The following is a 12,918-nucleotide window of genomic DNA, read 5'->3' as shown; positions in this document are numbered from 1 at the left end:
ATTTGAATGGAAAAGAAGAGTGTTACGTTACGTCCCCTCATGTGGGTGTGGGTGAGGATTAGCAGTCCAGTCACATTCCCCTTCCATTCGTATTATTTTATCATCACTATCGAAGGGAATAGACAACACACAAGTTGGCTCAGATTCTACTGACCTCACTGACCCAAATCCCAATGTTCCCAATCTTTTTATTAAGAAAAGAAAACCAGTGCCTGTTGTTGTTGGTGGCGTTATTGGGTCTCTGGTTCCATCCACCCATAATCTCCACATTTTCGTCGCCAACTTTGAGCAGCCGATTATTTACATTTCATTTTCTTTTCATTCATATTTCGTCCCATAATAGTTGTTGATAGAGGTTTAATAAAGGAGTCTTGCTTTATGATGACAATGAGGAGCTGGTGTCTCATTCCTCCCTCAAATCTTTCCTGGATTTGGACTATTTAGAAGGGGAGCGGGCTAAAATCAGCGATGGATCTGGGGGCAGCCCTCCCCAGATCCACCCCTGGAGCTGGATATTATATATATTGGTTTGGACTGGGGATCTCTATTGTTTTTGTATTATTATATATAGACAAGTAATTATAAAATCAAATATAACATATAACAATATATATATAAAGGTTTAAATAAAACGTATATATATACACACAATTACTATTTTTAGTTTTTCAATTATAAAATGAATACTTTTTATTATTAGAGGGCAATGAACAGTGCCTTAGTAACCCTTTTATTTCAGCCAAGACTGCAATATTTAAATCAGAAGGGTTCAAGTGTTATTTTAAATAGTATTATTTTTCGATTGATACAATACTACAGCAATAAATAAGTTGGCCCTCCTCCCTCCCCCAGTTAGATAATTTGTTCTTTAATCTCTGTTTAAAATTCAAGCAAGTTTTATTCGTGCCTCCGCCGGCAATTTCCAAGTTTCTGAAAATTTCACGTTGGCCCCTTCTTTTCACTCTTACCCTCACCCGCAATACAAAAAAATTTCGAAATTATACTAGTACCCCTAATTTAATAAAATCCCCTTTTTCAAAGATAAATTTTCACTTACACCCTCGGTATTTTTCAAAATTACATTACCACCTCAATCTTTGCTATGACTTCTCATTTGAACCCTTTTCCAATTTTTATGCCGAGGCCCTCAATTACGATATCTAGTCGTAACGCCCAATTATAAATTGGTTCCACTCCAATTTAACGTCTTTCTTGGGGAATTAATTCTCTAAAAATGCATTTTTATAATAATTTATTTTTTCCAAAATTCTATGAAAATTCAAGATATTACACCCACCATCTCTAAAGAGCATTTTTGTAATAATGTATTTTTTATCAATATTACTTTGATAGTACGACATAATATAACAAAATACAACAAAACATTACACCTATATTACAATTCAACACAATAAAACTAATTAGGCGCAACGAAGTGACAGAGACATAAGTATTATCATTAAATAAATAAAAATATGACAATCACGTCGGTAAGACAAATGAACAATCTATCAAAATTTACATAGAGTGCTTTTAAATTTCCTAGCGACATCTTTATATAGAAAAAATTCATAAGATGGCGATAAATAAAAATAATTAGTATAATTATATTTTATCACATAATTAATATCGAGACATGACAAACACCTCAAACATTGGAGAATTCAAAATGTATCTAGCATATTTACCTCTTTCACACCATATATTTGACGACAATCTATGGTAATGAGGATCGTTTTCATAACTTGAACCCACGATTTTATAAATGCTAACGATTCATAAAATCTCTAAATTTAAAAATAATTAACCAAACCATGAACATAAATGAAAAAGTGGGGCACGAGGAGAGTATAAAATTTAAAGGTATTATATGATTATAAATGTAAATGACCAAAAGGGCATTGACAGGACAAATATTCTTCAGAAATTGATAGGAGGAAAGAAATAAAACAAATGAGCTATATCTGCCCCTAGGCCCTCTTCTTCTACTTGTATCCCCAGTACCACTTCATTCCTTCGTCCATTTTCATCTAAAACTGAAGTTGCCTCCAAAAACTATGTATGTTTTCCCCTAAACACCATATGAAGCTATTCAAATTTCTGTGTTCTCCACCTACTGCTACTATGGTTGTTGAGAACTCTGATTGCTAACTGCTGCTTCCTTCATTTTCATGCTAAAAGCATGAGACTTGAGACCCTCTCTCTCTCCCCCCTCTCTCTCTCTGAGATTAGAATAGGGTATGGAGGAGGAAAATTTACATTTTATGACTTGAGATCCTCTTGAAATGGCTGGTCCAGCTTTCTCCTCTTTGCTTCTGGACTATTAGGCGAAGAATTGGCACACGGTGGAGCTGCCATGTCCTCAGTTCCATAGATCCAGAATGCAGCATCCAACACCCCGATTGGGCTTTGAGGACAGGATGCACCGGCAGCCACATTCGAGGCCTCAATGGTAACTAATGGCAAGTCCCGGATCAGATCAAGACACTTCACCACTCTCCCCTGCAACATCGACAAAGAACGAAAAAAAAAAAAAAAAAGAAGAAATGAAAATAACCACATTTCATAAGTTCATCAAATTGGTAAGATCATTAAAGTTAAAGCTCAAGGATTTTATTTTACCTCTTCTACATGTGTTAAGCAGGACAATGCCTTGTCAATGGTTACTCCTGTTACTTCTGCTGAAACAGAGATTGCCACTGCTGCTGCAATTTCAGAAGGCATGAACTCCAAGAAGTCGATACCTGCATTCGATGGCCACCAAGCACAGGGTCAAACACTTGAACAAGTTAACCACCAAATCAGCCTAATCTGAACACACTCGCAATGGAGAAATACCCCGAGTTGTGCTTATTATGAGCTGAATTGATCGAGAGATCAGAGACCCTGATGAAAGTTTCTGATCATCATTGATCTTTCGGATGAAGTAGTCTAGGAAGGAAAATGGAGTGTAAGCTCTCAGCTTCCACTTCAAATGGTTCAGCACCACAAGCTCCATTCTCTCTATAGTTATACCTTCAAACACAAATTTTGCTTCACCTATCTGTCCATGTTCCCACATCCCCAAGGCAATCAGATTTAGGTAACAATGGAGAAATATCGAACAGCTTTTTTTTTTTTTTTTTTCTCTATTCACCTGTAAATCTACAAGCTGTGGCACTGTAACTTCCTCCATCTTTGCTGCCAGTGAGAAACAGGCTACAGCTAACAATTGCGTTGCCCAAATTGTATCTTTCTGTATACCGAAAAAGAAAAAGCCGAAGAGAAAGGAAAGAAAAACGAAAAGTAACAAAGAAAGAGCAATCAGCATTTGAAGGAAAAGATTAAAAGAGAAAAAGAAATACTGGGATCATTGTGCTTCACTTACGGGCATTTGATAAACCGATAGGAATCTGTCCAGGTAATTGGTGGATAGCCAGAGACTCAATGGCCCAAAACCGAAATGGGCATGGACCTGTTGAATTAAACAAAACACCGAACGCATTTCAGTAATTTCACGTGAGGAACTGAAAACGTGTAAACCATGAATCACCAGAAACAGAGAAATGAGGAGAGCATTGTCAGGAATCCAGTTCCAGAAAACTGATACTGTGACACAAACTAGGAAAGGACATTAATTATAGCTTCAACTCATTGACATTGTTTGTTGACTGGATTGAGTACGTAGTAACTGATCCAGCAAATCACTAGAAATCAATTGAAGCAAATCAAAATTCCCAATAGCACAATGTGAGGAAAATGAATTGAAATAAACAACAATCTTTATCAAAATGGGGTGAAATCCATGACCCATCTACAGAAATTGTCACAAAAATTCGGGGGGAAAGCGAAGCCCAATCGGTAGAAAGAAAAAAATGAATAAAATCATCAGAGAAAAAAAAAAAAAACGAATGAACAGACCTTCCAAATCCAATCAAGGGCCTCTTTTCTCATACCCAAATCCAGTTCTCCGCTTCTCAGCCTCTTGAGATAATCATCTCTGGGCAAATACGCCCTCTCCCTCTCCGCCATAAAGGACAAACACTCTTCGCTCTGCAATGGCAAACCAAAAAATGGCTCTGATTCTGATTCTGATCCAAAATCCTTAAAACCCAGAGGTTGATTATTGGTTTCATGGGTTTGCTCCTCTGGGTTCACAGAATCAAGATCATCAAAGCACCAGTAGTTGGTTTCTGTGCAGAGAAGGTTCGAGGCTACACAGTCAAAGCCGTTTTCTGCCATTGTATAAAACCTCACTGTTCTCTGTACAACCCTATCAAAATCTCATCAAAAAATAACCCAAAACCAAGAACCCAGAAGTTTATCGGTGATTGTTCGCATGCGTAGACTAGCATTCTGGTTTTGCCATAGCCAGAGATAACCAGAGAAACGCAGTGAAGAAGAAGAGATTGGAGAAAGGAGAGTGAGGGACAAGGGAAAGAACCAGAGGGGAGGAATGAAACTGATGTAAAGAGAGGAGCTTTATGTAGAAAACAGGCATGTGTTTTTAGGGCAAAGGAGTGATTGAAGGAGAGGCAGCTGGATTCACAGATTCATTAAAAAATGGGGAAAGCAAATTAAGGAAACAAAAATATTAAGGAAGAAGATGAAATGAAAAGAAAATCATAAATATATATATATATATATATATGTCATGTCATGTAATATAATCTTCCAATATTGCCATTGTCTGAACTGGCAAGTAGGTGGGGCAATTAGCAGTCAAATGGTGGTCTCCACAGTGATTATTGACCCAAAAGATCCATACATGATGTAATAAAATAAACTTCCATCCCTATCATTACTGTTATCTTCACAAAGATTTCATCTTTTTTTCAATTTGTAACCTTTAGATTAGATGCACTGTCCCAAAAGCCCAACCCTTTTTTTTTGCACATTGCCCCCTGTTCTTTCCATCATTTTCTCATACTACCCATAATAAATAAATTAATTATATTTTTGTCAAATTATCATTATTCAAATAAATAAATTACATCATTCTCATCTATATAATAACATCACATTAGCAATTGTATCGTTGCATGTAAGTTGGATCCAATGCATGTCATCCGATTCGTATAAATTTATACTATTGAACAATGTCGATTATTTTTTTTATAATATATCTAACACGTATTCTGTATAATAGTTAAGTATATTATGGCAATTATGTCATAATAAATGTTTATTTTTAATTATTAATATGAAAAATACTTATCGCCGCGTATCTAGCACGACATAAATAAATAATAAAATCAAACATGACATAAATAAATAATAAAGATGTCGAATTTAAGATCTCATAAATCAATACAATTACTTTAGACAATATAGATCTACCTTGTGTTGTAATTTCTATTAATTCGTGTTCCTTATTTTATTATCCTAATTTATTAATCATTTAAAAGAGTATACATCAACTCAAAAAGGCAAATGAAAAGAGATAACTCAACAATTAGAGGTTTAAATTGAAATAAATCATTTCAAATTTTAAATTAGTATATAAATATTAATTTACTCATTAAGATTGTTGTTTGCACATTATTTTTCATGAAATTAAGATAAACGAACTTGTATTGAATGATAAGATTCTCAAAATTGCCCTACATAGATTAACCATTCTCTCTTATGTTAAGATTTTGTTGAATAACCATTTAATTTTTAGTTTTCATTTTTCAATTTTAGAAACAAAAATAGAAAATACAACTAGGTTTGCATTTTCATTTTGAAAAAACCCGAACCGCTTAACATGCTAATATAGTGCATTTGTTTCTCTCTTTTCGTGTCTCCTATTACGGATCGTGTATGCCAGCAATGCAATGCATTTCAAAAATGCCACATCATAAGTTCATCCATTTGGCAACACCCTTGTTTGTTTTCTTTTTTGGGGGCCTTGTTTCTTTCATTTGCAAGAGTTAATTTTTTGTCGTAACGCACAAATGACAAATAACGCCTTTATCTTCATTATAGCCAACATGTTTCTCTTATTCTTTCATATTGTTCATAAGAGTTTCATGAATCTAAATTTAAGTTTGCTGAATCAAGATTGCGTCGATTTCCTTTCTTTTCTTCCTTTCAGTTATCAATGAGAATATCACAACTAAGATTTGTGGAGAAGAAAAAAAAAAAGAAAAGAAATAAAATGGGTGAGCAAGTTTAGGGTTGAGATATTGAATTGGAAACAAATTTGAGCCACATTTCAAACCACATCCAAGGAATCGGCTTTGACCCATAATAATTGAATTGAACCCAGCCCAAAACCCAGAACCTAACCCGTTAGCTAATTGACCCAAATTTGACCCGTTTGATGTTAGAATTTAATTTTGACTAATGATTAAATTATTACATTACTAAAACCTACACTAAATATTATTCATAAAATGTCGCTAATTTTAGGTAATATTAGTTAATTGTTTTAAGAATAATGATTATTTCTTAATCTTATTTCTACTAAATATTATATTTTAATTTTAATTTTAAAATAATTTTATTTATTAGAGATATAGGGAGGATGACTCTCTTATGGACTGTGTTTGTTATTTGGAGAATGGCGTGGGTTCGACTCTTAGTGAAGGCATAAATATCTCATTTAGTAGAGATTGATCGTGTGTCCTCTTAAAAGTGTACAAGGTTGTAACCGCAGCCGATTATCCGAAGGTCGATCTCCTTCAGAACTAGGCAAATGAAACCCAAATAGCTGGGTCATAAAAATAAAAAATAAAAAGTCTTTGTTATCTTATTTGTAATTTAAATATGGCTTAATATGCACAATATCTCTTAATAATTAAAAATGTCAAGTTTAGTACCTGGTGTATAAAATATTAAGATTTGATATTTCAACAATTAAAAATTATTATTTTAAATGTTTACAGTAATGGAACATCAATGCGTGTATGAATGCGATTGTTTCTGTAAGTGATAGACCACGTGGATGACTAGTTGATAATATTTAAATATGTTGACTCGCATATTGTAAATAGACTTGAAACATACGGAGACTCCTCAACAATAAAAAAAAATATAGTGTTTAGTCTTTGAGATGCAAAAAGTCAAGATTCAATATCTCAATTATTAAAAATTATTGTTTTAAATCTTTACCAAGAATAAATAGAAATGTTATCTATGCCACGTAAAATGCCTCATCACATTAAAAAAAAAGCTATATTAGCGAGACATATCAGATTAAACTTAATACATAAATATAATATTTACTCTCACAATAATTAAAAAATTCGACATTTAATCCCTAATATGATAAAAAAAAAAAAGGGACCAAATTTGATAATAAAAAATACCTAAATTTCATAAAAAGATCTAATTTTTTTTGTAAAACCTTAAAAAATATTCAAAAAAATAAATTTCAAATAAAAAACTTAAAAAAATAAATATATAAAAAAACATTAAAAAATTTAAATTTCATAAAAGGCCTAAATATTTCATAAAAAACCTAAATTTTATAAAAAGACTTAAAAATATTCAAAAAAATACCTAAATGTCATAAAAAAAACTAAAAATTTTATAGAAAACCTAAACATAAAACATATAAAATAAATTTTTTTTTTTTTGTGAAATTTAGGTATTTTGATTTTTAGGTCTTTTATGAAATTTTTTTTTTTTATGAAATTTAGGTATTTTTTTAATATTTTAGGTGTTTTTATGAAATTTTTAGGTTTTTTAATGAAATTTAGGTATTTTTTTTATTTTTTAGGTTTTTATTAAATTTAAGTCTTTTATGAATATTTTTAGGTCTTTTTATGAATTTTTTTGATTTTTTTAATAAAATTTAGGATTTTTTTTTTTATCAAATTTGATCTTTTTTCATATGAGGGACCAAATATTAAATTTTTTAATTGTTAAGAAATCAATGTATTAAGCATAATCTAATATGTCTCACTGCCGTAATTTTTTTTTTATATGACAATATATTATACAGCGCAGATAATAGTTCTGTTTATTATCAATCAAGATAAGAAGTTAAAACAACAATTTTTAATAGTTGAAATATTGAATTTTGACAATTTGTAATTCAAGAATTAAATACTAATTTTTTCTTTTTTAATTGTTAAAGGGTCACTGTATGTATTAAAGGTGTTTGGCTTACCAGTTTGACCACTTATAAGCTATTGAAATAACTTATAAGTTATGTAACTTCTTTTTTTTTACATATTTGGCAACATTCAAAAACTTAAACGTTATCCAACTTTTAAGTTAATTTAGTAGCGTTTTTCAAAATCTCCTCTCTCAAATTTTTCAAATAAACTCTTAGCAACTTATTACTTGACCAAACAAATTACAAAATTGCCCTCACACAATTCAAATATTTACACTTTTTCATCATCTCCCATGTCCTTTGGTTGCCTCCTCCATGGCTAACTATTCATCGTCACCTCTAGCAGATCAGTTGTTGCCTTTAGCCTAGTGCAAGGCCGGCCCTACCTTGAAGCCATTTATGCTATGGCATTAGGCCCCCCAAATTAGAAGGCCCCAGATTTTAGAAATTTGTAATATTTATATATATTTTATTTTTTAATAATTAATATTTTATTAAAAATTAAATATAAAACATTTTAATTTTTTAACTTCGTTCACCATTTTCCAGTTTTAACCGTTGTTGTGGTGTTTCCCATAAAACTCATGATTTATTAGATAAACTTGATTATAGAAATTTAATTAACAATTTTGCATCTCAAAAAGCAAGAAAAATTAATTTTATATAAAGATGAATATAGTCCAACACATATTTGTAGAATGAAAAGTTATTGTTAGTAAATTTTATCCTTTAATATTATCAGTTTAATGTTATGTTTTGTTTCTCTCTATAAGAGAATCATGAATGTATAATTTTTTGCTCGCACTGATCTTCTTAAACTTTCAAAAAAAAATTAGTTTTATTTATTTTTTATTTATTATTGTAAGTTGTTTGGCTTTTTTTTGCTGAGATATTATATTTTAGTTGAAAATTTATTATTGTTAAGAGATTATTATATTTTGTAGTTGATTGAATTTTAACTTTTTTTATTTAATAAAATGATGAAATATTTATATAAAAAATGTATTATTTATTTTTTTATAAAAAAAATTAATACTGAAATGCCTCAACAAACTTTTTCGCCTAAGGCCCCCAACTTTGTTGGGCCGGCTCTGGCCTAGTGCCATCATTGTCGCCTGGATCTCTTTCTTCCATGTCCATTAGCCTTTTGCAGGGTCTATCATTGTCACCCATCTCCTCTTCCGTCGCCTAGATTGTCCCTGGCCACCATTCACTAACTTTATATATATAATACATAATATATATTGTGAACGTTATATATATAACACATAATATATATTGATTTTAATAAAATATTGTATTAGTATATTTTTTAGTAATTGTACATAATTTATCAATATCTAATGGTAAAATTTTATCAGTTAGACATTAATTTATAATTATCTTTATTAACAATTAATTTTTTATGAGTTTTATTTGCATTATTTAATAACATGTCTATTTTAATTTTTTTGTCAAGTTCTGATAGTTTATTAGTTCTTTCAAATTAAACACACAACTATATAATTGACATCTTAAAATACATTTATCCAAACATGTTATCAGTTTAAATGCTACTTAACTTTTTAGCTTTACACAACTTAAAAACTGCTAAAAAAAAGATAAGCCAAACACTTTCTAAAAAAAATTATATCATCTTTTATATCTTAAGGTAAATATTTAAAATAATAATTTTTATTAGTTGATATATAAAATTTTGATATTTTATACATTAGGATGAAATACTATATTTTATAATTATTAACGAAACATAATAAACTAATCAACCTATTTAAGTACCGTCAATCGATCATCTAGCTATGTAATATATCACTTATGAAAATAGATGCATTCATACATGCAATGACATTCGGTCACAATAAAAATTTAAAATAATAATTTTTAATAATTAAATTATTAAATATTGACATTTTGAACTAATTTTAATCGTCAACTTTTTTTTTTTTTTTTCGTAAGGCCTTAAATTTAGAAGTGTGTTGGTTGGATAAGATTGGTGGGCTTGGAAGACTGTTCCAGCTTCTGCTATTTCAGATCTCTCCGTTCCAAACGCGTTCTTTGGCTTTCTGCGTGCGTGCCTAATCGGCATCAAAATTAAAGCATCCGGCCATGGCTTCTGGCTTCTGGCTTCTGGCTTCTGCTTGCTTTTGCTTCCCCCACAACACCCACCGCCATTCTCGAATCTCGATCCCTGCTCTCTGTCTCTCTGTCTCCCTCTCTTATATATATATATATACATACATCTTCATTAACATATACTAATTTTAATTTGTGCAGCTGATTAATTAATTAAGCAAAGTCTTTGATTTATTCTATTTTATTTTATTCTCTCTCCTGGATCCACTTACGAGACCCAGGAGGGAGTCTTGGTCGTCCAGCAAACCCATAAACAAGAGAGGAAAATTCATCTCCCAGTCCGCACATCAAGTAAACCATTAATTGCAAGTACAGTAAAATCGAGATAGTATTTATTAATCGACATATGGGTTAAAAAAATAAAATATAAAAATATTTTTTATTATATTTATTAAATTTATTTGATAATTTTTTAAAAAAAATTACTTGACTTCTTATTTTAAATTATTTAAATAAATTTATTTTAAATTTTACAGATAAAAAAAAAATTATCCATATACCCACTAATACATTTTAAAAATTTAATAAATATTTTAATAAAAAACTTACGATACTTCTTAGCTATATGTGTAATTGTAATTGATAAGAACAAAGCTTTTAATTAAGAGATATCAGGTTTATAGAGTGCCAGTTTATCTCTTATATGATTGAAGAAGAGAACAAGTTTAGGATGATTTTATGCCCAAATTAAACACTCTTTTAGAGGCACCTAATTAAATTACTTCTTTTTTTCTTTTTCTTATAATTTTGGATTAAGCTAGTGTAGTATACATACCCAATCCACACAGGGATGATAAAAAAAATTAAATTATATAAATACACCTTATTTAAAAATAATATACATTTATTACATCTTAATTATTGTTCTTACCCATTTTTTAACATTACCCTTCTATGAATAGGTATGTTTATTTATAAAGAATTGTGCTTCCTCAAAACATAATTAAATGTATACTAATTAATAGGCAAACAACATTACTTTGTAATTAGACAAAATTTGGTTCTCTCATTATAATAATGTCAATTAATTATATCTAACAAAAAATTAGGTTGAGAAATGAGATTTTTTTTTTTTTTTTTTATTCACCTAAAATGTCTAAGTTTTAGCTGACTAATCCGAAAGAGCGAGTGACCTTCCTCCTGAGTACTTTCTCCGAGTAAATTCGGATGCCAACATAATCTAAATACACTCAGAATTGAACATTCAATACAATCTATGTGAGATTTATCTTCTAACGTTAGTGCTACCTTTTGAGTTAAATATTACATTTCAGTAATAAATCTCTCTCAAATCGTCACACTGATTCGAATCTCGATACTTTATGTAAAATTTTAAATGCTTTATCACTGCACCATGTCTACAAGTCAATTAAAACTGTATTTATTTCATATCTAAGATAACAGGCCCATAACCCATTCCATCTCTACAAAATTGTACATCACTCCCTGACTTTGTCCTATCAATGCACACCCCACAGGCCACAGCCTTAATCTAATCTGCCTGAAGATACATCCACCAGGCCATGTACATGCACAAAGACTACAACAATATACTATCTGTCTGTCTGTCTATCTATCTATCTATATATACTCAACTCCCAAGACGTCCCCTACTTTGGAGAATTCACTTTTAACACTTCCCTTAAGCCATAAGATTCTATATGGTATAAACAAGGTAGGCTTAACACTTAGGATTCCCCTTGTATTTGCATTAATTTTGAATCATTGTTTGTGACATAAGGAACCCTTTCCCTTGCTCGAGGAGTTATAATGAGTTCAAAATATCCTAGGGTTTTGGTCTTCTCTTGACTTTAACCCATTAACAAAAATAAGTAAAGATAATAATAATAATAATAATAATTAAAGTGTTAATTGATTCAATTAATTAAGTCGCTCTAAGAAGGTAAAAGTCTGCTATTAATTATCACTACCTTATTAACTCTTGATAAATTAAAGATAATAGTAAAATTTTATCTCACTTGGTCTACTGAGATAGGTTAACTAATCCAACTGACACGGCTATTAGTGTTATGAACAAAAATAATTGATCTATTTATAAAAAGTGGAGATATTTATTTAAAAATTGAGTATAGGGACAAGCTATATATTACTATAGACACTTGTGTTAGAGAGAGCTAATTAAAATTTAACTCTTTTTTAATGTAAGTTAGATAGAATGAATCAAGCATAAAGGACATGAAGGAAGTAAATAGATATGCAGCTCTGGCTTGCAAAAGTGGCTAGGGTAATTGGCAACAAACTCCAATGCATGAAGGATGGCGCAGTTTATGCTCCGAGCAGAGTATCTTAATGCGATTGGTAGTCCCAATCCGCACCACGCTCCTGCTCCATTCAATTGGATCAAACCATCTTCTTATTACACTACTGATAATGATATGCCGTCCTCCAATAATCCATCATTGCATTGAAGGTGGCTCATTTTACGCATAGATTGTGAGGTAAAAAGTGGGTAGCTCTTCTTATTAAAATGCAGTTAAAAGAAAGTTCCCTCGCAGGCAGTCCCCATTAATGTACAATAATAACTGTCTTTTTCTGTGTTGTTTTGTTCCAAATGAATGAAACGGAAAGAAAGAAAGGAAGAAAGAAAGTGGGAAGAAAGGGAAAAGGAAGTCCAAGCGACAAGGAATTATCAGATGTGGGGTGGATGAGGTCATGGGTCAAAGCATGATTGCTTTGAACACCACCTACTTTATAAGGACTTGGACTGCTTGCTGCTGGGAACAGCCAGCCAGCCA

At 31.0% G+C, this 12,918-nt stretch overlaps 1 protein-coding gene across 1 annotated transcript; it reads right to left on the bottom strand.

The window, feature by feature from the left end:
* Positions 1-1,850: 1,850 nt before the first annotated feature.
* LOC127804077 (cyclin-D4-1-like) lies at positions 1,851-4,553 on the bottom strand. Its single transcript, XM_052340805.1, has 6 exons — positions 3,901-4,553; positions 3,368-3,454; positions 3,137-3,235; positions 2,839-3,043; positions 2,623-2,744; positions 1,851-2,502 (listed from the first exon to the last, which is right to left on the bottom strand). The coding sequence occupies exons 1-6, from the start codon at positions 4,219-4,221 to the stop codon at positions 2,263-2,265; spliced, it is 1,074 nt and encodes a 357-aa protein (XP_052196765.1). The 5' UTR covers positions 4,222-4,553; the 3' UTR covers positions 1,851-2,262.
* Positions 4,554-12,918: the final 8,365 nt, after the last annotated feature.

The sequence above is a fragment of the Diospyros lotus genome, chromosome 6, assembly GCF_014633365.1.
Source record: "Diospyros lotus cultivar Yz01 chromosome 6, ASM1463336v1, whole genome shotgun sequence".
NCBI classification, from domain to species: Eukaryota; Viridiplantae; Streptophyta; class Magnoliopsida; order Ericales; family Ebenaceae; genus Diospyros; species Diospyros lotus.
This window is presented reverse-complemented; position numbering and strand designations above follow the sequence as displayed.